Source organism: Gobius niger, assembly GCF_951799975.1.
Source record: "Gobius niger genome assembly, chromosome: 1".
Taxonomy (NCBI): Eukaryota; Metazoa; Chordata; class Actinopteri; order Gobiiformes; family Gobiidae; genus Gobius; species Gobius niger.
The window spans coordinates 9,507,341-9,535,156 of NC_136852.1; the positions used below are offsets into that span (position 1 = coordinate 9,507,341).

Below are 27,816 nucleotides of genomic sequence, written 5' to 3' on the forward strand. Positions count from 1 at the left end.
AAATGCTAACAACATCTTTGGTCTTTTTGCGTGACTGACCGCAGGCACAAAGACCAGACAGGTACACATCAACTCGTCTAAGCTCAGGTAAGAACATATCTCAGTATGGAAAAACGGTGGCCCTCTTCCTTTGAAGGGACTAGATGCAAGTTGGTCATTTTTATGCTCACTACTGCCACCTCAGGTCTTGCGCGTAACTGCAGGTTCTATATTAAGCTCGTGCATTAACACCTTTTTGAGTGACAGTGCAGGATTTTAGAGGCAGTTGTGGTGAACAGGTCTGGGCTCATTCTGCACATTAGGACATGGCTGGAAGATGTAGGGGGAGGAAAATACTTAGTTTTACCATTTTTAAACTCTGTATAGTCCCTTCACCTCTTAACCCTTTTTGGTCTTCCAAAAGCCACGAAGCCAAAATGACCCAAAAGCCACTGAAGATTTTTGTAAAAAAGAAGCAGAAAAAAATATGAATACATATATCTTTTTTGGAGTGTGCATTTTTTGACATTAGGGTCAAATTTGAAGGATCACAGATTCCCCAGTTTGGCATTACCCCAATAAAAGCTTGTTAAAAAAAAGCGAGATGAAAAGCCACAAAAAAAGCAACCTTTTTTATCATAGTACGTGTATATATGTTTTATTTTTACTGTATATACTTTAATTTTTATTTATACTTTTTTCCCCCTTGAAGTTTCTGCTAGCCATTGTAGATCAGGATACCTCTATTTGCTATCTAACTGCACATTTCCTGTCTATTCTACACACCCTGAGTGATTCTTGAGAGCTGAATGTGACAAGTGAATTTCTCCATTGTGAGATCAATAAAGACTTATCTTATCTCAAAAAAGTGACAAAACGAGATGAAAACGCAACAAAAAGAGCAACAAAAATGAGATAAAAACTAAATTGAAAAACACAAAACATGACACAAAAAAGTGACGGGGCAACAACGCGAGGAAAGTTTGAAGGTCTTGGCTTAAATGAAGGGGGAAACTGTAGCAACCGAAATGGTAATGGTAAAGGGTCTCAAAAAGCTCAATGCGCTTTACAACAAGGAACCACTCCCCCAGCCACACTCTCAATCTTACACCAATGTACGCAGACACTGGAGGTGAGGTGGGTGAAGTGTCTTGCCCAAGGACACAACGACAGTGTGCACCTGTAGGAGCCAGGATTCAAACCCTCAACCTCCCGATCATGAGACGACCTGCTCTACCATCTGCGCCACTGTCACCCCTATCCACACACACGCAAACTCCACACGGAAAGAAGGCCCGCACTACTTTGCCACTGTGCCACCACATCATCAGCACAATCTCATTCTTTATCATTGCACTAAAACACAACCGGAAACTCTCCTGTTTAACGGCTTGTGCAGCACACACAACCAAAACAACATGCAAACTCACATCATTACGATGAAATGAAAGCTTGACAGTTCACTGCCAAAAGATCTGAAAAATATTCCTCAGTAATTTTAGAGATAGTGTTAAAAAAAGGCAAATGGGAAACAGCTCAAAAAAAATCCGTTAAGACTGTGTGTACAAAAAGTAAACAATCATGTGCTGTGCTAATAATGGAGAAAGAGGAGTTCCTGTTTTTGTTAATAAGGTTTAATGGACTCTGACTTAAATGTCTTGGTAAAAACAGCCATTTCACACATCCTTCATGTCTCAGCCTTGATGTTGACGTCTTCTGTTCCAGACTAAACTTGCTCTTGTGCTGCAGTGTGTTATATCGGCTCCCTGGGCGCCCTCTTGTCCTGCTGTACCAGTCCCAACAGCAGCCTGGTCGTGGCCTGGAAAGGCAGTGACAGCAGCGGTCTGAGGGTCACCACATGTTACACCAAGGGAGGAGTGTGGGACATGGACCACCACCGACAACTCAACCTCATCGGTAAGATTATTTATTCAAATCAAATCACTCATCCACCAGACTAATGTATTCACTCTTTACTTATGGCTTTCTTATTATAGAAAATGAACCTCATGCCGCTTTCAGATACAAGTTAATCTACATATAATGAAATAAGATTATTAGTTGCAATTCCACTATAGCATGAATACCATGTCATGAGAATTGGCACTTGTGAGAATGTGCTGCACAGGAGTGTTGAGCAGACTCCCTGTGGTGCCTGTAATGACTGCTCCCATAAGAATGATTGTTCTGGTTGTAGCCACAGCAGGAGTGGACCATCAGGTGCTGCTGTGGAATCCTTACATGACCTCCAAACCAGTGGGTGTCCTCAGCGGGCACGACGGACCTGTGACCGCCGTGTGCTTCATGCAGAACAAGCAACAACTGCTCAGCTTCTCCAATGACAAGGTCAATTTCATATATAGTATTAATAATAAATGTTACAGAAAGCTTCAAGTGTTGGAGTCTTGGAGTCTGGTTATCTGGGCCCAGGATAAAGTGTAAGAAAATGATGGGTGGATTAATAATAAATATGTTTGTTGCCGAGACCGACCGCCCCGCCCTTTTGTCTCCCATAATTTTAGAAAATATTGTGGCCACTCTCTTAATATATGTTTTCGTAAGGTCTGTGTTATGTACAGTATATGGTTGTTATGCATTTTTACTGTGAGCAGTACACATACATCTCTCTATGAGGCAGAGATGGTATTTTAAGATCACAGGATGAAAAAGTTGTTGTTAAAGATACAGTATTTAACTTTGAACACCACGTTACAAACTCCAATGGGAAGCGTGGCTTGCCAGGCTCGAGAGAAGAACTGTCACCGAGCAACTTTTTTTTTTTCCAACACAACTACTACAGATTTGTTTCTAGGGTGCAAATACCATGCCATCATGCCATGTTTACAGTCTCGAACTGTTGATTTAGCACAAGTCTTCTCCTTTAAACCGAGGCCCACGTTTCATTTCTAACCCCACTCTCTCCACTTTTAAAGAGGATGCCGCTGCTTGTTCAGCCTCTCCTCGGCTCGTAGTGCACTTGATGTTCACACAGTCTCTTTGGCTTTTCTGACGAGAATGAATATTTTAGAGGTGATTTATGTTCCATCTGCCTTGTGCTCAAACACCATCTGCCGTCGCCAGGAAACTCTGAAAGCTTTATCTCACTTTCGCTCCCGAAGAGTCCCTGGAATGGCGCGACTCATCTCTGCGCCGTAAAGCAATCTGACAGAGTTCTGCTGCATTCAGGCTAAGTGGCAGTCACACATCCAACCTGCAGCCACTACACAGAGCACCAGCCCCTTTGAAATCACTCTCTGAGGGCTTATTTGACATTTACAGCAACAACTTTTTCAGAACTACCAGAGAGGCCTGGGAAGACTGGTGCAGTTCAAGTAAATATGGCCAAACACACTCAAGTATCAGAATGAACACTTTGGTGAGGACGCCAACTCTGGTGGTTTTCATTCTAAACCTCAACTACTCGATCAACGCTCAACTTACTGTCTACTCTCCTGCCCCAGAATGCACTGTGAGTTGGCATTAATCTGCAGCCAAGGACACCCTGCCAGTATGCACTAAAGTTGGGATTCATGAGGCCATCTTGACATTCTTTTTTTTTTTTTTTTTTCATTTTTGTAGTATTTGGTCAACCTGAGCTATCTGTTTGTGTGGCCACTTACTATATCTTCTTACTGTCGTCCATTTGCAAAGGGTCTTGGCTTTTAAAATTGACATAATAATTTGGGGGAAGGTCAAACCCTATTTGCCACCAAGCCAACATTAGGACATCCCTTGTCCTTCTGTTGTGTCCTTCACGGTCGTTTCTTCACCATCTACACATCGGACTTCACATACAGCACGGACAGCTGTCATCTGCAGAAGCTCCCCGACGACTCCACCACTGTGGGCTGTGTGTCTGGGGGGAACGACCTGGAATACCGGTCGGTTATCATGGACTTTGTGGACTGGTGTGAGCGCAACCACTTGTGCTTGAACATCAGTAAGACGAAGGAGATGGTGATCGACTTCAGGAGGAAGCCACTACCGCACACACCGCTGAACATCCAGGGGGAGGACATTGAGGAGGTGGACAGTTTCAAGTACCTGGGTGTTCACCTCAACAATAAACTGGACTGGTCCCACAACACCAACGCCCTGTACTGGAAGGGCCAAAGTTGCCTTCACCTTCTGAGGAGACTGAGGTCCTTCAGAGTGAGCAGGCCTCTTTTTATGACTCTGTGGTAGCCTCTGCTCTCCGCTACCCAATCTGTGCTGGGCCCCGGGCAGCACAGAGCGGGACAAGAACAGACTGAACAAGCTGGTCAGGAGGGCCAGCTCCGTCCTGGGCTGCCCCCTGGACTCTGTGAAGGAGGTGAGGTACAAGAGGGTGTTAGCCAAGCTCACCTCCATCATGGACAACACCTCCCACCCACTGCATGGGACTGTAGAGGAGCTGAGCAGCTCTTTCAGTGGCAGACTGAGACACCCTCAGTGCGAGAAGGAGCAGGCCCTTCATCCCCACTGCTGTTAGACTGTACAAGACTTTAAAGTAACATGTGCAATAACCCCCCTTTGTAAAACTACGTGCAATAATTTCTGTATCAGCGCCACTTTATTCCCTGTCCCAGCATTAGGGTACAAGGAAGCCCCCTAACCCTAAATATTTGTCATCAAGAACCAGAAAAACAGAACAGTAATGATAACATACTGGTGTCGTTTAATGGTACGCAGCCTTATTATTTCATATAGTTATTTGTGTTTTTTGCATTGAACATGGAAAGCACTTTGGGGCAGTGCTCTGTTTTTAAATGTGCTATATAAATAAACTTAACCTTGGCGTTTAATGTCTGCCTTCTCTGTCCAGGTGCTGTGTCTGTGGGACGTGTCCAGCCAGCAGTGTCTTAACCGTCTGACCGGAGTGTTTCCACAGACTCCAGAGGACGCGCGCACTCTCCTGTTCCCACACGAGGAGCGTCAGCTGCTCCTGATCTCCCTCCACAGTCAGCTCGTCCTGCTACAGGCCAGTGCAGAGAGGAAGACCAGCGGCCACCAGAGCCCTGTGACCTGTGTGCTCTACAACAGCCTCTTCAGACAGGTGCACCGGACACTACACATCAGTTTAAGGCAGGGGTTCTCAATGGGGGTTTGAGATTATTTCAGGTTGTCAAATCATTGTTATTGCATTTTTGTGAAAAGAAATATTGCAATTTTATGATTATTCATGAAAGGAAACCCTACCTAACCCCCTCCTGAACCGAGCACATTTTCTCCAGTTTGGCTTTTCCTCAAATCTACAAGGTTTTAAGCAAAAATGGTCAAAATAGCAACAACAATGAGACGAAAATTAAGATGAAAATGCAACAAAACGGCGACAAAAACAGCAACAGATAAGTGACGAAAAAGTGACTGAAAAGCCATAAAAAAAAAGTGAAAAACACCCTCATATCATTTAAATCCAAAACCCAAGGATCAAGTCTGGTCCTTTGTACATGTGGGAGAAGCACCGTGAAACAGTGGGTCTTATTCAAATGTGATTATCTTCAATAATATAAATGTAAAGCCGAGGAAACACATTTTTGATCTAAATTTACGACTGAAGTCTTGACTAAAACTAAATAGCCTTTGCATGAAAAGACTGAGACTAAAACAACCCCCCCCTGCCTTAACCGAGTGCATTTCTCTGGTTCTGCTTTACCCAAATCTAAAACTCCTCGACTGTGTGTTACAGCCTACAGGCCAGAGCAACACCTCATTTCAGAGCTCATGTTTTTGTCTCTTTTTTTTGTTGCTTTCTCCATTGCTTTTAGATGCTTTTCTGTCGTATTTTCATCACATTTTTGCCACTTTTTAGTTGTGTTTTTGTCACTTTTGTATTGTGTTATTGCTGGTTTTCCGGCACGTTATTGTTGCTTCTTTGTCGCTCTTTTGTTGTGGCTTTTTCATCACTTTTTAATTGTGCTTTTCGTCGCTTGTTTATTGTGCTTTTGTTGCTCCTTTGTTGCTTTGTTCGGGAAGCTTTAAGATTTGGGTAAAGCCAAACTGGAGACGAGGTTCAGGTGGGGGTGAAGAGGTTAACAAGTTGTCAAAATGACCACTGGATGATCACAAAATCCACACATTTCCCTCAAAGCTCCCACAGTTCTTACACTTACTAAGAACTGTTGCTTACGACAAAACAATCACTTTTATGTAAATCCTGCTGTGTTCCTCCTCACATTTATTGCCTTTTATGATGCCAGCACCGGAGCCAGTTTCTTCCACCATGCTGTTCCCTCATAATGAAACAGAACAATAGTTCAGTCATGCCCGGGTTATTAAAAATGCAGCACAGGACCTACACCTCCGTACCGCCTCACGGATCAAAACCACGGCGAGGACTGATTTGATACTCTCTCTCTCTCTCTGCAGATTGTCAGCGGCGACTCGTCCTCCTCCGTGATCTGCTGGCTCCCCGACACGGGCCAGAGGGTCAAGCAGCTCAGCCGTTGTCATGGGAACGCGGCGATCTCCACCATGGCGCTGGACGGGACGCGGGCCCGGCTGTTTACCGCGGGCGCCGACGGAGAGGTCAAAGTGGGTCCGCGGCACGCACACACACTCGGAACCCAAGCGCCAAAGGTCGGGCCTCATCGGGATGCGGCGCCGGGGCGAAAAATGCAAACGACTCGGAGAAACTGAAGTGTTGATAACAAAGGTTTAAATGCTGGAAAACACTTGCGGCTTTGAGGGTTTTCTTTTTTCATTTTTTTTTTCAGTAATTAGCGGCGTATACGAACACAAGTGGAGCTGCTGCGGTTTTCGCACTGACAACATGAGGCAACACTTTGGTATTTGTTTCACAGCAAATATATTACTCACAGAACAAAACACTTGAATAAATAAACACTATGGGATCGTGAACTCTATGTGGTTATTGCTCTGACATGACTTGCTTTTGGAGTCGGTGTATTCAAGTCTTTGTTAATTTGTTTGAATAAATAAACTGCCTTCAGCTGCAGTTTTAGATACGCCATTCCTTATCTGAAAGCTAAAAACAACACGGATTTGGTCACCGAGGCTTGAATCCCACACTAGCACTATTTAGGACTTGACCCAGGCTGCCACTCCTGCTTTTTCTAAGTACATTAATTGACCCAGTGTATTTTCCCTAGTTTGGCTTTACCCAAATCTGAAAGTTTCTTGAAAAGAGGGTAAAAATAGCGACGAAATCGAGGAGGAAAACGCAACAAAAAAGTGACTAAAGGTGTTTTCACACATATTGCAGCGCCTTTTAGTGTACTGTATTTACTACTTTATTTACTCCAAAAGTTAGTTAAGTCCGCACAAAACATCGCAACATCAGCCACGTAACAACGATCAGCTGTTCAACGAACCTTTTCCCATGACAACAGGCATCAAAGTCCGAAAGTCCCTTAAAGTCGACCTAACTACAGGCTGTGTGAAAACGCCCTAAAACAAGCTGGAAAAGCAACAATAACACAATGAAAAAGCAGCAAAAACGTGACTAAGAAGTGATGGAAAAGCCACAAAAGGACGAAAAGAGCAACAAAAACATCCATAAAAAATAAAACCTGAGCAAAAAACGCTATGATCAGTTTTGTAGGTCTTAGCTTTGAGGGGTTGCACTGGCCTATAGACTGTAAACTCCAGTTGAGAAGCTTATAGACTTAAGTAAGAGGTTAAAATCATACCCGTTGCTAATTACTCCTAACATTTTTGTGGCAAAAGCAACATAGATTGTTCACAATTGTCTCTTCTGGCCGATACTTTGTAAAACCACTAACTTCCATATTGAGAAAATGTTGATTTATTTGAATTAGGACGGTACATATTAATCAATGTGGCGGCCAACAGCTTCCACATAAATATGCTGGAATTAGCACAAAAGCTGAATTGCATCCATTGTCCTAAGGAAAAAAACAAACACACACAATAAGACAACATTAGTTAAGCAATAGCATGACAGGAACAAACAGTTTAAAAAAAGAGAAAGACAATTTTTTAAGGACCCCTCTAAATATTAGGAAGGTCCCACAGTTTCGTATGTGCTCCGGCAAAGTATTCCACAATGTTGTGCCTGTGATGGACGGCACCGTTTGACTGAATTTAGTCCTGCGCCTTTGCAAACTGCAGGACTAAATTCAGTTAAACGGTGCCGTCTATCACAGGCACAACATTATGGAATTTGCATCTTATCTTTTCTTTTTTCTAGACTGTTGTCAATTACGTCCATCAGGAAATCAAAGAAATCACCCCAGATCCCAAACTACACACCTTTGTAAAGAATAGGCTCCCAAGGCTAGGAATTTAGCGGTGTGAGAGGGACTTATTCTTATTGCAAACTGGCCTTAGATTCAGATTATACATTTCTGTTAGCTTTTTAGCTTAATTTAGTTTTTATGATGGGAGAACAACTTTGAATTTTACGGCTCTTTACTGGGAGCTGAGTCTTTGGGATCTGTTCATTTCAAATAGTCGGATAACCCACAACATCTAAGACGCGATCGATAAAAGGCACATATTTTAAGTTGCTACAAACAAGTAGTTAACCTCTTAACTCCCGCCTGAACCGAGAGCATTTTCTCCAGTTCAATTTACCCAAATCCTGTAGGCCAGTGTAACGGCTCATTTGAAACTTTAGTTTTTTGGTTTCTTTTTGAAAGACACTAGGTAGAAACAAAAAATGTTTAAATACCTTACGCGTTTCGACGGACAAGGAACTACTTCCGTCTTCGTCAAAGGCGTCTCCCGACGTGCATGATGCGTCTCTTATTGGGATGTTGTTGTTCCCAGGCGTGGCCACACTGACATAAGCAATAAACCTGTCAGTTTGGCCACGCCTTCCGCCGAGTGCTGGTTAGTGGAGAAGTGCGTCCCATGTGTGCGCCAGGGTAAAGGCGCCCGCTTGTACTTGTGCTCTTCCTTGGGCACGGAAGAGCACAAGTACAAGCGCTGGATCCGGGAGGCCATAGAGATCAGAAAGCGAGGAATAAGATCCATCAATAGAGATGAGGGCGCCTTTACTCTGGCGCACACATGGGACGCACTTCTCCACTAACCAGCACTCGGCGGAAGTTCCTTGTCCGTCGAAACGCGTAAGGTATTTAAACATTTTTTGTTTCTACCTAGTGTCTTTCAAAAAGAAACCAAAAAACTAAAGTTTATTACTCAAGAAGACATAATGAATGTAATAAAAGAAAGGCTCATTTGAAAGCTAAGATCTACAAAACTCATCTAAATGGATCTTTTTCCTCACGTCATCAGATTTTTTTTCCATCTTTTTTGGGGGGGTATTCAACTCATTTTTGTTATATTTGCCATTTTTTTGGTCCATTTTTGGTGACATTTTTATGAAATTTTTGCCACTTTTTCATAATTTTTTTGTCTCATTTTTGTCAATATTTTGTCATTTTTTCATCTCATTTTTGTGACATTTTTGTGACATTTTTGACACTTTTTCGTCAATTTTTTTGTCACATTTTCGTCATGTTTTCGTCATTTTTTTGGTGACATTTTTATGAAATTTTTGCCACTTTTTCATATTTTTTTTTGTCTCATTTTTGTCTCATTTTTGTCAATATTTTGTCATTTTTTCATCTCATTTTTGTCCTTCAAGCCAAACTGGAGAAAATGTGCTCGGTTCAGATGGGAGTTACGGGGTGCATGACACAGAACCTTTTTAAAAAGATTAATCATTTACACAGGAAGTAGTCTGATAAATAACCATGTGCAGGTGGTGCATCCAGTTAGTATCAGCAGGTTTTTAGCTAACAGCGGCAAGTCAAGTTAATCCAATGACACACAAATTAAACTTCTTTGAATGAGTGCAATCAGCCATGGCAGCTCTGTGATCTTGTGTTAGCATGCATCCTGCACACACGTGTCTGCTTCACGCTCAAAACCGCTCCTGCGCAGTCAAAAAACAACCTCCCACGGGTCTATCACTGACACAAGTCATCCTCTCTCCAGACTTCATCAACTCTGACCCTGTGGAGCAGCAGCCAGGGACATGTGCTGCCTTTGAAGCGGTGACCTTTTATGATGATGTTCCCACGGGGCCAATCAGCCTTCCTTTGTCGACGTCAGAATGCGCAAATTGGCTCGTGCCGAACACCGCGGGGAATGTGGCACACGGCGTGTAATTGAGAGAACATCCTGTGTCCCCTCTCTCTTTTGCAGGTTTGGGATTTTAGCGGCTGCTGCCTCCACAGGATGAATGCAGGTCAGGGTCGGCACGTGCGCATCACTCAAGTCCTGCCGCTCCAGAGAAGTGTTCTGGTCATGGGCTGGCAAAGGTACACAAAGATAACGGAATGTCTCTTATTAAAAATGCCGTTCTTTAAGAATTTTCTTTCATTCTACTCTCCCAACACTGCTGCATCTTATGTAAAGGTGGCCTTAACCCATAAGTAATCAGGTTCAATTCTTAGACTTACACTTCCTCTTCTCCGACTCTATCCATCCCATGTTTGGTAATTGTATTTTTGTGGGTAAACAGCTCTTCCCCTGCCCATTTTTAATCCATGAGTTTTGTAAAACTATCATTCATACAAATAAAATCCTTTCCTTCCTGCCAGTCACCTCTCCCAACTTGGATTGCTTTTGTGCTCACTAACTACGTAACGTAACTGTTGCGCCCCTAAAAGGTAGGCCTACATTATGCAACGTTTTGTGCAGGAAAAAAAGTTTATGTTTGTGCTCATTTGACCTTGTAGTGACCCAGCGGTTGTATGAGTGGTCAGCATGGTGCCTTTACTTTCCATCACAGTGGTCTCTACAACGCTCCAGGATCTCTTGTTTTGTCGGTTTTCTGGCGAGAGGGTCCGTCAGCAGTGAAAACCTTCCAAACAATTGACCCTGGAGCGTCCTAGAGAGCACTGTGATGGAATACTGACCACTCACACAGCCACTGGGTCACTCCAAGGTCAATACCAATGGCCGTTGGCTGCTCTGCTTTGTGACGACGCCATTGCTCCACCATTGCCGTAGTACCTCCATATAGCCACTAGTCTCCCATTAGAAATCAATACACTTTAGATACGTTAAAAACAACTTTAAAGCCTGGTGCCTAATTTTTTGGAACTTTCTACAGCTAGATATTGGGGTTAGTTAAAATTAAAGAGACCAGGCTGGTTTTCATAAGACACATTTTAGAAATCTCATACTTAATGAAGGTCGGACTGTTAGCATTGGAGCTGTGTAAGCTGCACGTCACGCAAGGGCCGAGTCTACGGTGAAGATTCCGCCCTTATGCCCTTTTTAGGAACATGCTTCGTTAGAGCTGGGAAGGAGGAGTCTGTAAATCGGCCATGATTTCCCCCTCGAACGTGGTCAGTGTGGTTAACGGGGAGGAGTGAGAAGGAGCTGTCTATTATTTTTTACAGTCTACGGTCAATAGGCACAAACATCAACTTTTTTTCCCCCACATAAAAAATTGCATAATACACCTTTAAAGGGACTATACAGCGTTTAAAAATGTTAAAAGTAAGTATTTTCCTCCCCCTACATGTTCCAACAATGTCCTAAGGTGTAGAATGAGCCCAGACCTGTTCACCACAACTGCCTCTAAAATCCTGCACTGTCACTCAAAAAGGTGTTAATTCGGGTCCGAAGTGCCGTCATGCACGAGCTTAATATAGAGACTGCAGTTGCAAGTATGACCTGAGGTGGCAGTAGTGAGCATAAAATGGCTAACTTGCATCTAGCCCCTTTAAGATCTTCTTGGTATCTGATCTCAGAGACATTACAGGGACAACAAATAGTGCCACAACTACATGGAGACAACACAGAGACTTGAAAATCAAAGCTGTTTTTCCAGTGACTCCCTGGCGACTCACCTAATTTCCAGAGGATGTTGCGTAGACATCAACCTGACCAGCAACGACTCAACATTCAAGGCCAGCGGGTCGCCAACTAGTCTCCAGGCCGATGAGATAGGCCTTTAAGGCTAAGCTCAGACTGCAAGTGCCCCAAATCGTGTCTCTGATCTTCTGACACCCATACGGTCTGTGTTTAGAGGAATGTGACCTTTCCTGAATCTGAATGGTCAGGAAAACAACATGTTCTCCTTGATATGAATAAAGTCTGTCAGTACAGCAACACACCCACACCCTGGACAGATGTCACCGCTGCTTCCTCACAAACAGACCATAACCCAAAAACTGTCTGTCTTCCTTGTGGAAACAATTCTATTATAAATGTGTTGGCTCTATTTGCTTTGCACACCAACTTCATCATTGCCAGATACGCTGCACCATGTTTCAATCAATAAAATACATGCCACTTTTAATCCAAAATGTTTATGGCCTTGCAAAAAAATGCTATTTTTCCCAAAAGTTCGAATTGAGCAATGAGACCTGCAGTCTGAACATAGCCGAATGCACTCCCACTCAGTATGTGTAAATCCCCTTATATTCCTGTAAGACAAGCCACCTGCTACTCTTCATCTTCATCGCCATCGCATTTCCAACTGGCTCCACTAAGCAGCGAACTACCTCCCTTTATGTAACTCCCTTTGTGTCCCCAGCCTGCAATTCTTTAACACTAGAGCTAACTTTACGGGCTCCCTGGGGTGTTACAGTAGTGAAGAGAACATAGTCTGTACTGCTTATGTTATTACTACCATCACTCTTACTGTTTCTCCACATAGAGCATACAGCCAACTCCTATGGCTTTCCCCGCCTTTAACCACTGGAATGAAATGGAAGAAACCTCAATTGAAGGCACAATGCGTGCGTTTTTCATCTGTATCGTACCTGCCCAACAGTTAAGGGGCGATAAAAAGGCAATGATGAAATAGTACAAAGGATTAGAGGCGGAGAAGACATCGCAGGTGGGCTAAAGATTCCCTCGAGACCACTAAACCGAGGCATGTGCGTGTGGACATTGAACAGCAGGGGCTTTCATGGCTTGTCTCAATGTCTGTTTTTCCTTTTTTTTTGCCCATTCTGTATTACTTAATGCAGCAAGCATGAAATCAGGTGAGTAGAGAGACTGTTTCAAGCTGCTCACTAAATGCTTTGATTAAAGGGCCGATCTCACTGGCCTGGAGACTAGTTGGAGACTTGAGTTACCACTGGTCACGGTGATGTCTGAAGTCTCCATGTAGTCTCGATTTCGGCAGAGACTGCATGCATGGACACTTGGACTCTCAAAGAGACTCCATAAGACTTTTTGAGATCTCCTTGGAATCCAACAGGTCTTGGAGAAATTGCAGGGAAGTCACAGAAAGGCCTCACAGGTTGAGGACAACAAATAAACTTCGCAACATATCCACAGCTGCTTGAGACCATGTAGCAAATTCAAATCTGCTCTGAATCGTCTTCAAATGGTTCAAAATACTGCAGCGCGGCTTTTAACGGGATCTAGCAGACGGTCACACATTACTCCCATTTTATCCTCTCTACACTGGCTTCCCAACAAATATCGAAATGTAAAATTTTAGTTTTGACTTTTAGAAATACGTGTCTGACCTGCTGTGCCTCTACTCCTCCAGTCGCACCCTTAGATCCTCTGAGCCGACTGTTGATTCCTTCAAAAAGCAGCTGAAGACGCTGCTTTTCAGACGAGCTTTAAGTTGACAAGGCTGTGATTGTGATTGTTTATATGTAAACTTTTCTGTAATGTAATGTTTTTTTTTGTTATCCTTTGTGAAGCACTTTGTGATTTAATCTGTGAGAGGTGCTATATAAATAAAGTTTCTTCTTCTCTCGGAGACCATGCATGCAGAGTTCCGCTGAACTTGAACCTTAGACCTTTCGGGTTCTTTGAGAAGATGAACAGACGCATGAATAGAGGGTTTTAACTTTTGAATTCAAACCCATCTCAAACATCTAGAACGAGTATACATTTCTCCTGTGACAAATACATGTGTACGATATGATCTTGCCTCTGCAAAAACAGATTTCGCAATGAATCACACGTCAAAACAGAAGCAACTTCTTCTGACTCAACCCCCGAGCACACACGCTAGCGCTACTGCTAAACAGCAGGTAAGCAGTGCTACTGATGAAGGAGCAGCGGCTGAAAACTCTGAAAGGGCCGTTTGCAGTGAACCCGTCACCAAGAAAGATATTAAATCGCTACTGAATGCACAACGTGAGATTTTGAAAGACGACTAAAATGATAGACTCTTCTGCTGAATCTCTGAGACATACTGTCCACTCGCTGGGAGAAAAGTTTGCAGCATTTGACACTCGTCTTCAGGACACTGAAGTTATAGCGGGCGACAATTTTACCAAACTGAACGATTTGGAAGTTGCTGTGAAAAATCTCTGAGTCCAAACCACTGCACTTCAGGACCGTGTTGACGAGCTAGAAAACCGTTCTAGACACAACAATCTGGGAATTATAACTGTTCCAGAGGCCAGCGAAGGAGGCCTGGACCTTGTGGAGTTTGCCACGGAGCCTGTTCTTTTTCACTGAGACTACCTGAAGACTCACCTTTTTGCCAGGGGACGTCTCAGAGACATCAGTAGCAGCGAAAAATTGTCTCTAGGCCGCTGAGATAGGCCCTTTGTATGCGAGCAATCAGTATTCACAGCATTTATCACATTTCTAGAGTACTTTAACCTTTTATCTGTCATCTTAGGGTTAGGTTTAGGGCTTAGAGTTATTTTTTCCAATTATGCATATCCAAATCTCAAACCATATTGCCCGGACAGCTTACAGCCAATATGCCAGTGTGATTCCTCATTTGAAAGCCAAGACCTTTTAGTTTCCAAAAATATGTATAAGACAACGTACATCACATTTGCTTTCCCTAACCCTAATCATAGCCATTGTAACAGGTTAACAGGCATTTGATAATACTATTCATCTTGAGGCCCAAAGGTTCTATGATTGAGGTCCCTGGGCCTGACGTTGCCGATCCCTGGTGTATGGGTTTTAAAAATGCGATTAAGGAAAACTTCCAGGATCAAATTGAAGCGCTGTGAAGTAAACACGGTTAGTCAAAGCAGCATGAATCAAGCAATATTCCTTCAGATATGTTTCAGATGGTGGTTAAAAGATGTCAGTTTTGCACAATATGACAATAAGTGATTAAAATACAAGACTTTAGCCATAACGATCAACCATCAGAAACCATCCCAAACAGAAAGTGATGTCTTCAATGGTCAAAAGGGGATCCACAAACCCCAACCCAAGTATAAATAAAAATCACGATAAAGCAATAGGATGGCAAAGCAGGAATAGCACAAGAGATTAAAGACGGACAGACTTTGAGGCCGGGCTAAAGACTCCCATGAGACAACTGTACGGAGGCTCAGGCATGTTGACAAGAAGAGCTTTCATGTTCGCGTGCTGTTGTGATGCAAAGGGAGGTTTTTACCCCCAGATGCAGGCAGGTAGAACAATCCGTGAGCAAGGTTGTAAACACAGAAGGGTCTTTGATGTGTTCTTGTTTCGAAATCATCTCTCTTTCAGCTCACGCGCCTCGTTTTCCATGCTGTTTTTGTGCAGGGGGGTGAGCGTGTTCCGCCTTCACTCCTTCACACAGTCAGCGGTGGAGCCTTCGGAGTGGAGGGGAGGGGTCCAACACGTCGGGGAGGTGCTCTGTGCAGCTTTCCGGCCGCCGCAAACTCTGGTCACAGGTAGGGATGTCACAACATTGTTCCCTCGTCAAAGACAGAACTGTAGTAGTCTTTAAAGGGATATTTCAGGATTTTTGACATAGGGCCTCATTTCCTAGTTATCCAGAGTGTTGCTAATTTCTGGAGATATTTTTTGTAATTTATGCAGTTCTTCTGTTTGGAGAGTTTTGTGGTGCTAGGCTAATGCAAGGCTAGTGCATTTCTACGATATCAACTAGCGTGCATTAAAAACAGTCTGACCCGCTCCACAGTGCACCTGAGGCAAATCACTGATAACGCCAGACTAACCATATAAATGCCGGTGTCGATAGAGTAATTTTAACCATTTTGCATTTAAAATACCTTATATTTGAGCAGCATCAGCTTCGTGGTTGTATAAGCTACGCGGCGGCGGAGAGATCTGCTAGAAAATAGTCCCTTAAAATGCGATCATTCATGTGATGCAAGGTTGTATTCCAAAAAATATTCTATCGACACAGACATTTATATGGTTAGTCTGGCGTTGACTGTTTTTAATGCAGGCTCGCTGATACCGTAGAAATGCGTTAGCCAAGCACTAGCCTAGCACCACGAAACTCTTCAAATATAAGAACTGCATGAATTAAAAAAAATCTCCAGAAATCAGCAACACTCTGGATAACTAGGAAATGAGGCCCTATGTCAAAAATCCTGAAATATCCCTTTAACAACATTCACACAGTTTTGAGTAATCCTCAGACAAAGAGGTTAAATTAAGCTGGTTCTTCTTCTATGGTGTTGGCGCCTCGTTCTTTACTTCCTGATTACAACTGCTTCATTGTTCCCAAACCCCAAAACTGTCCTAGTCCTCTATTATATTCAAAGAAGCTCAATCTGGGAGACACGTTCTTGATGTGAGGTGACAATGGCCAACCACTCAGCCACCGTGGCTTTATATATTTCCAACACTCAGACTTATTTTCCATCTTCAATATCTACCAAGTTCTGCGAAACATTCTTATTCGACAACTGGATTTTTTATTTGAAATGTAATTGAAAACATCCACACTCTGATGTTGTTTACTCTGGTCTCACAAGGTGTTTATGTTCCTCGAACTTAAATTAAGGATGGAGACGTGAGCTGGTTATAAAGGAGCACATAGCAGTAAATGAGGACAAATGCTTAGTTAAATGAACAGTAAGTGGATGCATTTATCCGCTGATTGAAGTAAGCAGGAGTTGTTTTCAAAGGATCGCAAAGATCTGTGTTTTAAAAGACCTAGCTAATGGAAGGATAATTTGACCACATATCTCTCAGAAAATGTTTAATGTTACCACTAATTAAGGTAATAAAGATAAAAAGTACCTTTTTTAGTGATAAGCCACACGCTGTGAAGGAAAAACAACAACATTTATCTGGTGAAATCAATGGTTTCACATAACACAGGCAGATGATAATCCAGGTTTAGCGGCCATATTGTGATTGTCCATAACCTACTCAAAACTCTTGTAAATGAATAGGACTCTCGACTTATTGCAATTTTATTTATATTTTTGTTAATTTGACTTTTTTTTAGCTCAATGTTTGACCAGTGAGTTACTAATGGACACTGGCAACATGTGTGGAAATTCATGTGTCTCTCGCGTGCATACAGCCATTTTAGAAAGAGCTCTAATTTGTGTTTGCTGGATCTTGTTTCATAATAAGGTTTATAGAACCTGGAAATGTCCTTCACATTTGAAACTTCATTGGACGCTGCGCGCTTTGAGATTTCACACGCTTGTCACACGTCCAGCACCTTCAACGCGGCTGTCGGTAGAGTTGGGATTTTTTAACGTTTGCCGAAATTCACGGCGTGTTGACCAATCAGCTTTGCCCAAGTGTTTTCTTACACGTCTGCTCATACACACCATCTGCATATCTTGTTCACAGTTTTAGCATTCATCTTCCATCAGTCTCCATGCTATGCCTCCAGCCAATGAACCCAAAAAGGAACAACGCTGTGGTTTTTGTGAGATGATGGTTATCTACCTGCCTATAGCTAAGTGCAAGGGCAGGACACATAGACTGTTAAAAAGAATAGACTACTCCTGCTCTTTCCTCCCCGTCTACCACAATGACCACGTTCGAGGGGGAAATCATGGCGGATTTACAGGCTTCTCCTCCCCAGCTCTGACGAAGCATGTTCCTAAAAAGGGCATAAGGGCGGGATCTTCACTGTAGACTCGGCCCTTGCGTGACGTGTAGCTCGTGTAGCTCCAATGCTAACAGCCCGAACCTCATTAAGTACGAGATTTCTAAAATGTGTCTTACGGAAACCAGCCTGGCCCCTATAATTGTAGCTAACCCAGCGTTATCACAGGAGCAATATCTAGCTGTAGAAAGTTCCAAAAAATTAGTCACCAGGCTCTAAAGTTGTTTTTAACGTGTCTAAAGAATGATTTCTGATGGGAGACTAGCGGCTTTATGGAGGTACCACTACTTTGGTTGTTTTTTAAGACAATTACTTCAGAATATACCCAAAAATTAAGTCCATGCAAGTTGCTGCATGTTGCAGAAAAACTTCAAAACCCAACAACTGATCACAGTTGGAGGGAGAGTAAAGTAAAATGACTCACACAGAAATTGCTATATTCACACCAGGACTTCATAAGAAGCAAAAAATAGTCCACGCCTCTGGCTAATACAAGCCGATGAGGAAATGTCTCCTTTTCTCTGCTTCAGACTTTTAAAAGTTGTCGGCAAAGTTCGTGAGCAAAATCACAACTTTCTACTTCTTATGATCAAGCTGACTTTATCGCAACCGCATTAGTCAAAGTCACGAGGACAGAGCCTGTAAATTGGCCCTTGTTCGTCATCGTACATAACAAAAAAAATACCCCATAAATTTCAGTTTATCTTCCAGGAGCAACCGTCCAGACGCGGGTCCATCCTGTATCAAACCTTAAACTCTCAAACAGGTACCTTTGTCTTCCCTATTGAACATTTAGTTTAGCCTAGTGCGTGAGAGATACTATAAAGAATGGAGCGACAAAGGTAGATAAGAGTGGTTATTCTTAAAGCCGGAAAGAGAAAATGGTTTGGAAGGAATCGGAGACTTTGCAGCTTGAACAAAAAAAAAAAATGCAATCTGAGTGCTACTTTGTGAACTTAAAAACTTCTTCAAAAGTTCCTTCCCCCAATTTTCTTTTGTCGACAACTTTAGTTCCTCCTCAAGTCTACCCCCTCCTGTAACTTTCTCTATCCACTCGTGTTTGTTTTTCCGCTCATCTCCCCAGTAAGCTCGCCGCATTTGGTCTCCCGCCCACGTACGCGCGCTGGCACCGCACCCACCACCTCCAATTTAATCCGAATGCCCAATTTAAATTATGTTTATTAGCGCGCTCGCTGTGGGAGAGAGGGGGAAATGAGACGGAGAACTTTGGAGACTTTCAAGTGTGCCGCGGTGTGTGTGAGTGATTCGGGTACAAGGCGGCGGTGGGGGGTCCTATAGTACGCTTGGAAACGATGAGAGTATGCAAAAAATGTCAAACTATACAATAATGCAGATTGTAGTAGCATCTTTTATGCCATTTCAGATTTTAAAAGGTAGAGCTGGAAAAACATCTCGAATATGAAATATGTGTATCTTCTCTTATACGCACCTATTCCAAACAAGAGATGTGCGAAGTCAACCTCTTTTAAATTTAAAGGAACTTGTTTACCTTAATAAATCCTTTTCGTAGTCTCTCTCGGGGTAATACAAGTGTTAATGGGATGTTTGGTGGGGTCTTTCATCTCCCCCTGGTGTCTCTGGGCAGAAAACCACAATTGCAACTTCGCCACCGAGGCCCCAATACACACCAATGGAATCACGAAGAAGAAGCTAACAGGCTAACAGGCAAAGCTAACTGCGGGCTAGCACCACTTAGGCAGTATTTACAGCCAAGTTTGAGTGAAAAAAATGATCTCCATTCTGAAATTGGATGTACAATATCCCTCTCTCCCTTTGGCTTTTCTGTCAGCGTAGTATTTACTCTCACCGACAATATTAATTGAGTAAAAAAAACGTAACATGCTACGACACCTGCAGTGGCGCTTTTGGCCTCGAGGGGCATGAGTTACTTTGTACTGCTTTAAAAAGGAAAAACTAAAATCAACATATAAATCTTTCATTGAAGGCTTTAAATGCTTAATATTTGCCCAAAAAATAAATAAAAAACTCCTTATGACCACCCCGACATAGAAAATGTGTAGTGGTTAACTTGTTTCTTGCCATCCCCCCAATCACAGGGTTAGGGTTATGATTAGGAGCGGCAAATGTAATGTAAGTTGTGTTTCACTCACACAGATCTTACACATATTTTAAGAAACTATAAGGTCTTGGCTTTCAAGTGAGATATCACAGTGGCATACAGGCTGTAAGCTCTCCTGTGAGTACACTTTGGATTTGAAATAGGAGTAAATAACTCTAAACCAAACCCTAAGATGGCAGAGATGTTTTACCCACTTTCAAAAAATGTACCAGTTCACAGCTGAAAACTAAAAGGTTGGGAACCACTGTCTGGCCTTGAATCAAATTTGCATCCAGTAACATTAAAGGGGCTAGATGCAAGTTGGCCATTTTATGCTCACAACTGCCACCTCAGGTCAAACGTGTAACTGCACCTTCTGTGTTAAGCTCATGCATGACAGCACTTCAGTCCCAAAGTAACAACTTTTGGAGCGACAGTGGGGGATTTTAGACTGGACAGTGCTGGAACATGTAGGGGGAGGATAATTTTAACATTTTAAACTCCGTATTTTCCCTTTAAGTGTGTGAAGATGCCCACATGACTTTAAACTTGACAACAATTAACACTTCAGCACCATTGCCAGAGTGAAAAGTTTCTTAACTCCACTGATTTGCTTTATTCTCAAAATCCACCTCCCGCAATTTTACATCCAAAGTGCCATTTCTTTTATTGCCCTTCCGCTTTTTCTTCAACCATTTGAGCAGAGAGACTGAGCGCAGAAGCTTTGACGCATTAGTTTCGGCTGGCAGCGCCTTTCCTCAAGGTTGCACTGAGTAATGTTGTTTTCCCGTCTAAACCACCCATGCTGCCAAATGATGTGTTCGCGCGCGCCAAATGAACGGCAATCACGGTACACCGGTACAAAAGTCAATTTAAAGTTGTTGTTTTTTTGGGACACACGTGTTAACAACCTTCGAGGGGGCACATACAGTACATGCAGTAGCGGGACAAACATTTTGACTGGGAACTCGTCTCATCGAATATTCCAAAGGCTCGCGCTTGGGTCACGCTTGGCTTCTCCCCCTCACTTTGGTCTTGTGCAGCACCTTTCGCAGTCACAAATCCGCCATCTTTAATCCTCCATGGCTCAACACCTTGCAAACTGCTCCCGAAACAAACTCCCTGGAACGCTGATTGATGCTAAGGTGCGAGAAAGTTCCAGATAGAAAGTCGGAAGTGAATGAAAAGACGGAGATGATGTGCTGCCGCGCTGACGACGTAGCGCATCGCTGGTTCGGAGAAAGTTAGTTCGGGGGTTAAGTAGTAAATCTTTCATGCCTGGTCGCACTTCCTCAGAAATAACTTTTAAAAGATTATGTGCATTTTGAAGACCCCCCCCCCCCCTTCAGTGTTATAAACAAATCAAGCGCGAGTCTAGTTATTCGTTCTTCAGAGTGTATGTCTGATTTGAGTCCTAATCACCCACAAGTCCGGTCCATTTAGGAAGAGTTTATTTGGGAGATGATCTCTCACGGGTGCTCCAGTATAAATATGCACTGCTTTTGAACGTCTTTTCTTCTTTCTCTTTCAGAGCCTTTTTCAAATAGCGCGATACAGGGCTAACCCAGATTGCTTGGAATGTTTTTTTCCCAAGTCCAATGATTGTGGGGCGAGCTTTCCCGTGGTAATAATAATCATAATGCATTGGTTTTATTTAGCGCTTTTCTGGACACTCGAAGACACTTTACATTGCATTATTCAGTCTCCATATTTGGTGGTGGTAAGCTACTATCATACTGTATTGTAATGATGGAAGCGACCCTGCCAGTCTGCACCATCGGCCCCTCTGACCCACACATACATTCAGGTTTCCTGGTGTTACCATCCATGCAAGCACCCATTAGGCCCTTCCCTGCTTAGCTTCCGAGATCTGACAGGACCGGTGAGGCGGTTTGCCCTTTGCTCTTCCCGGTAGCTCTGGTAGTGTTTTCCTCACATACACAACTGTCTAGTGGTTAACCTCTTACCCCCCCCCGTCTGAAAGGAATTTTTCCATACTGAGATATGTTCTTGCCAGAGGTTAGACGAGTTGATGTGTACCTGTCTGGTCTTTACGCGTGCGCTCAGTCACGCAAAAAGACACTGGCATACAGGCTGTAAGCTCTCCTGTCAGCACGCTTTGGAATTGAAATAGGAGAAAATAACTCTAAACCAGGAGTGCCCAAAGTTGGAGCCCGCGGCCCAAATTTGGCCCACCAGAACAATTGCGTTGGCCCGCCAGAGAGTGACCTACTTTTGCCCCACGTATGGTTAATACCAACTCTCTCCCATTCATTCTCATTGGTAAATATGGATGCTGTACACTTTTTGGCCACCAGCGTCAAATTGGGGGCGCTGTTTCACTCCTTTCGCAAAGTTAAGGAAACACTGTTGTACTGGTAATTATCAATCACAGAGCATTGTAGTACATCAACTGGGCTCAGTCATGCAAAAAGATCGAAGATGTTGTTAGCAGTTAGCCTCTCCTCCTCTTCCCTATGGGGGAATCATCAACTCGTCAAAGCTCAGGTAAAACGGTGGCCTGTTCCTTTAACTGAGCACATTTTCTCCAGTGTTGCCCAAATCTGAAAGCTTCTGGACTGGAGCTTACAACCTACAGGCCAGTGTGACGCCTCATTTAAAAGCTAAGACCTTCAAAACTTATTGTCACTTTTTAGTCGTGTTCTTCTGGCCTTTTTAATTGTGTTATTATTTCTGGCAAGTTTTTCTTGCTTTTGTCACTTTTTTGTTGCATTATTCATCCTCGTTTTCGTTGCTATTTTGACACTTTGTTCAGAGTTGCTGCTCTTCATCCCCTTTCACCCTGAACTGTCCCTTACAAGAAAGACTGTTCATTATTTCAGACATGTTGGAGACTCATTGAATATGCAGGATTGATATGCACGAATGAAACAAACCAGTACAGGAGTTTTAAGAAGAAGACGCATTACGTATCTGGGTGCTTTAAGGTTAACATTCTCCTCTTCATTGTTCCTATACTCTATTCCTGTCCTCGCCGCTCTCTCTCTCTCTCACACAGACTCTTCCATACATAAAAGTCAGTTGAAATACAGTCGCGGGCCGTGAGCCGCATGAATAATGTAGAGCAGCGACATTCTCGTAAAGTTGATTCCTTATTGCTCCGACGCACAGCTCCCATCGCTCACATACTTACCCACATGTCATTAGGACCTCGCCGAAACTCCACCGGCCCGGCGAGAGGATGCCTCCTTTAATAAATAAACACTGCAATTTGGAGGATTCTTGTAAAGTGCATGTGGCAGGTTACACGTCTCATTTAGTTAACACAGTTATATTCACAATTTTTTACAGAGTTGTTCCTGATTTGTCGTTTTTTCTGTGCTGTTTATTGTTGATACTTGGCACAAGAATTGGAAGAGGTCGAGTTTCCATAACTGTTCCCAAGCAACACGGCACCGATGGGTCATGAGCCATGAGTTTGTATGTTTTAAAAAGTTGTTGTGGCATAAAAGCTATGATTAACTGACTTCACCATCAAGCTAAGACATGTCTTTATGTGTTATCAAAAGGTAGCCATAGTCAGCTATAAACTAAATTGATATTTTTGTAAAGAGCTCAAAACACTCAGTTCCACCAGCTGATGTCAAGTCCATATCTTCACCTGATCCTTTCAGCACTCAAATGGCCTGCACTGCAAAATATCTGGCTAATTGGTTTACAGTCCATGCACCATCTGCTGGCATTAGGTGAACAGAAATCAGGATAGGTTTACTTTCTTCTTATTTTATAAGTTACAACTTTGCAATGCTAGTAATGCTTATTAGTCAAAATGTAGTTTTAAGAGTCATTTTAATGAATAATAGTTTTAGTGGCAAAGTTGCATAATTTTGGGGAAAGACTGAGATCAAAGTGAAGAGCTTGTACAAAGAACGAAGAAGGCTTTATGCACACGAGTGACACATGGTGATCCCAGGGGTCCCTTCCTTTCTTGCTATCTTCCCAATAACAATGAGCGTTGTCTTGCACAAATCAACAAATAGTTCAAGAAAACATGACGGACAGTGAGTCACTGAAAGGGAAGCCACTGTTTAAAAAATGACATTGAATGTAAATACTTGACTGCAGGAAATGTCTGTGTTTAGGACTTTTTTTTTTTTATCTCAGAGCCAACAGCTAATATCAAAAAACAACACCACAAAAATTAAACCACAAAAAGTAATTATACTTTAGACAGACCAATTATTATTTTTCAACGGCTCGTTAAAAATCTTGTTGCTATTTTCGTTGTTTTTTAGTGTTAGCTGTTAGCTTCAAGACAGAAACACCTACCTCGATGATTACCAAAGTTTCCTCCAGTGAATTCGTTGCTCCTGACGTGATGTTTTAAACATGTCAGTAGCTCACAGTCTGCCATGTAATCTTAAACTATTTATTTTTTAGACGAGACACCGCTAACTTAACTCACAAGGAAATAACGGGACAGGAAGATCCACTGGGAAGTCACGTGAGGCTCGTGTGCATATTGCCATTCATAAGTGAAAAATTAAGGGAAGGAAATTTGACATTCCGGCATATTTGGGAATATTTTAAATGATCTCCAGTTATGTAATCCTACAATTCTAATCCAGGTTCTGTGCTTGCAATGCTCAATACCAGAGAGAAACAACATGGAGGTCGTTTGTTGTGTTGTGTCCAGGGAGCCGCGATGGAGACATAATAGTGTGGAACAGCAACACAGAGAAAGTGTTGAGGAAACTGCAGATAAAGACTGAGCAAAATGAAGGTGAGTCAAATACAGTCTATTGCTTCGTCGAGACCTCGCAGAATCTAAACCTGGTGTTCGTTAGATTGTTCAATTAGTGCATGTTTTTGAAGTTTTTAAAAAGTTGCCAGTTTTAGGGTCAGGACCTTGTTATCTCTTTGTGGGATACATTAGACAACATGCTCAGAGCCAGTGATCAAAAGATATGTGGTGGACATTGGCACTTTTTCAAAATCACGCAGCCCAAGTGTCTCCATTAAAGGCGGCCATTTTGAGTTTACATTCTGGTTTCTCTATTCATCATTTTGAGCCAGCTCTGAAGGCTGTTTTATTTATTTTTTTACAGTTTTTCCTCGATTGATGAGACTCAAAAGGCCATTCACAGCACCAAGCGATGAAAACCTTGAAGCACAAGTCATAGTTTGCACACAATTCTCGGAACATACTTTCTTTGTGAGAGCACTGCGTTCACTCTTTGAACAGATTGTGCAAAAACTACCACATCTTTTTAGGCAAGAGTTACTGTAGATCCCTTCTGTGACGCAGGTTTGGACAAAGTGTGATTTTGCGAGTTTGGTCCTAATAAAGAGAATTGTGTGTCCGGAGCAGTGTCCGATATATTGAGAAAAACGGTAAAGGTCAAGGCGCCATCCTGACCACTGTGTTTGACCACTCGTACAGGCGCGGGGTCACTGAATGAACAATGTAAGGTAAAGCTCCATAGCAGTTTGACTCATTTTCCATTGACTTAACATGGTTGGCATGTCACTTCCTGTCAGTGTCTAATAAGGATCAATGACAAAAATGGGCAAACTGAAGAAAGCTGGGTATAATCGTATAATTGTTTCTATGTTTTAGCAAAAGATGTGTCATATGTAGTGATGGGCGACTTTGAGACTTTCCCAGCAAAAAAAAAGTGTTGTACGCTTCGAAGTCTCTGAGCTGTTTCCTTCTGTTTGAACACTGACCTCTTGTGGATAAACTTTATTATTGTGACTTCTCATAAACACGACTGAAGCACCAACACAATCATGTGGCAGAGAAGTTTCAAACAGACGTGTGGGAGTTTTATTATTTGTAGCCTGATATTGAGGTTTGATCAAATCAATCATAGGCTGATAAAGAAGAGTCATTTTCTTTGTCACGTGGTCTGTGATACACGGAGCTCCAGTGGGCGGGGCTTCAGTCACCTGCGGCTCTGCTGCTCAAAGGCAGGACATCAATGCGCAATCTTTATATTTCATTCAGTCAGAGGTAATTTTGGTACTATTTGCTGTAGATGGTGCTCCTTACGTTTCCCTCGCCTGATCAGCTCCACGCCTGCTTTAGTTCAAAAGCAGGACTTTGTAACGAATAAATACATGTGATGAAATACATCACATTTATTTATCTATGACAAATGATTTACATCACTATGGACGAGGAAACATCCGTTGTTTAGCGCCTCGTCGCTACAGGCAGTACAGTGAGATGCTCTGAGCAGATGACCCGCTTTAAGACATGATACGCAACTTACAGAATGAAGCAGTTTTCGAAACAGTCACGTGACCAGGTGTTACTGAAAGAGGCTCCGACGCAGTGTTTCGAAGCAACATGCTTCAGGAAGAGCGATACACGCTCCGGAGCGCTGAGTTTTTTGGCCATCACTAGTCATATGCACTTTAAAGGGGCTAGATGCAAGTTAGCCATTTTATACACACTACTGCCACCTCAGGTCATACGCGTAACTGCACCTTCTATATGAAGCTTGTGCATGACGGCACTTTGGATCCGAATTAACACCTTTTTGAGTGACAGTTCAGGATTTTAGCAGCAGTTGTGGTGAATAGGCAGGGCTCATTCTACACCTTAGGACATTGTTGGAACATGTCGCAGGAGGAAAATACATCATTTTAACATTTTTAAACTCCGTATAGTCCCTTTCCACCTATTTTTTTGTCCTGTTTTGCTTCATCTCCTCACTCCTCACTCCTCACTCCTCACAGGGGAAGACGAGCGCGTAGCCACCACCGGTTTGTTGTTCATACCCGGACGAGAGAGTGCATCTGCCGCAGGTAAAATATTATACACGACTGACAAAGCAATTGTGCTCCCAATGTCTCCAGGTGCATTTTTACCAAACATATGAGTTTCCTTCATGCCTGCATCCACTTAAGCGCAGTACGCTCCTGCACAGCCACTTTCAACTCGATTTCCCCCTTAACGCACCCTGACAGCACCCGTTGTTTTCATTCATATTGATTTATAAACAGGGGTATTACTTGCCGCAGCCTCAGTTACAATTTTAGCCCAGTGGCAAAACATGATTAGCTTCTGGAGACTTGATGGCAGTGTTGGGAAGCGATTTTGACAAATATATGTGGGCCTGCAGCTGTAGCACTAAACCCTGCTAAAACACTGCGGACCTAAAGTCAATAGAGGGGAGTATTTTGCCGGTTAATAGAGCGGGCAGGTGCGTATACGGATGAATTTTAAGTGGTGGGCAGTTATTCGTTCAGTTGTTTGTTTTGTAAGTTATTAAAAGAGCAGAGGAGAGTTTGCTGTGACTTGGATGAAGGATCACAGTAAACAAAGTGGATGTTTACACTGGGGTGGGATGTGTACATTTAATTTGCAATCGGGTCGAAAGCAGGCCCCGAGAGAACGTCGTACTACTTTGTAAAATGCTTGATAATGCGGGCACAGGCTTGAAATAATGCTCCTTTTTGTTGCTGATGACGCAAAAAGAAACAAGATGCGGAGACATAATTACAGTTTAGGTCGCACTTTGCTTGACATGGTACTCAGGGATCGTACATTTGCATTCCTGCCAACCTCCCTTCCTACTTATCCCATACCTATACCTAAATCGTCCTTTGTTCCTTATTGCCTTGGATATCGGTGCACAAGAAGTAAAAGCAATACACTGCATAGGGTATTGGTTCCAAATATTGGACACTGAACCAAATGTACTTTTTAATCATTCTTTTTATTGCAGGCAAATGTTCTTTTAATCACCACACTAAATAAAATAAAACTGGCCACTGAAGGTGCTTGCCTTTGAGGAGCAATAATAAAGGCAGCGTCGAGAACACTATTTATAAAATCCATAAAAGTCCAGTGACCTTTTTTGAATGTTTTTCCGCATTGAATTTCAATATATAAAATGGCCAGAGGAAGTATTTTTTCCGCAGGTGTCGCCTTCATACCCTCTGGATCAGTGGTTCCCAAACCTTTTGGAGCCCAAAGCTTTGGGTGACCAGTCGCGTACGCCTACTCTCATCGAAAACACTGTGAATGCAGCATAAACTGTCTATTTCCATCCATTATTACAGTGAACTCAAGCAGTTTTCCACATTTACATTTTTT

The 27,816-nt window shown here is 42.7% G+C and overlaps 1 protein-coding gene across 1 annotated transcript in view; it reads left to right on the plus strand.

The window, feature by feature from the left end:
- The window catches only part of LOC306976048 (cilia- and flagella-associated protein 337-like), a 163,150-nt gene that overhangs the window by 21,414 nt on the left and 113,920 nt on the right, over positions 1–27,816 (plus strand). The window contains exons 7-14 of the mRNA XM_079573895.1: positions 1,729–1,896; positions 2,177–2,325; positions 4,784–5,014; positions 6,328–6,492; positions 10,099–10,214; positions 15,382–15,512; positions 24,403–24,489; positions 26,454–26,522. Coding sequence (XP_079430021.1) covers positions 1,729–1,896; positions 2,177–2,325; positions 4,784–5,014; positions 6,328–6,492; positions 10,099–10,214; positions 15,382–15,512; positions 24,403–24,489; positions 26,454–26,522 — 1,116 coding nt within the window. The remainder of the gene's footprint in view (positions 1–1,728; positions 1,897–2,176; positions 2,326–4,783; positions 5,015–6,327; positions 6,493–10,098; positions 10,215–15,381; positions 15,513–24,402; positions 24,490–26,453; positions 26,523–27,816) is intronic.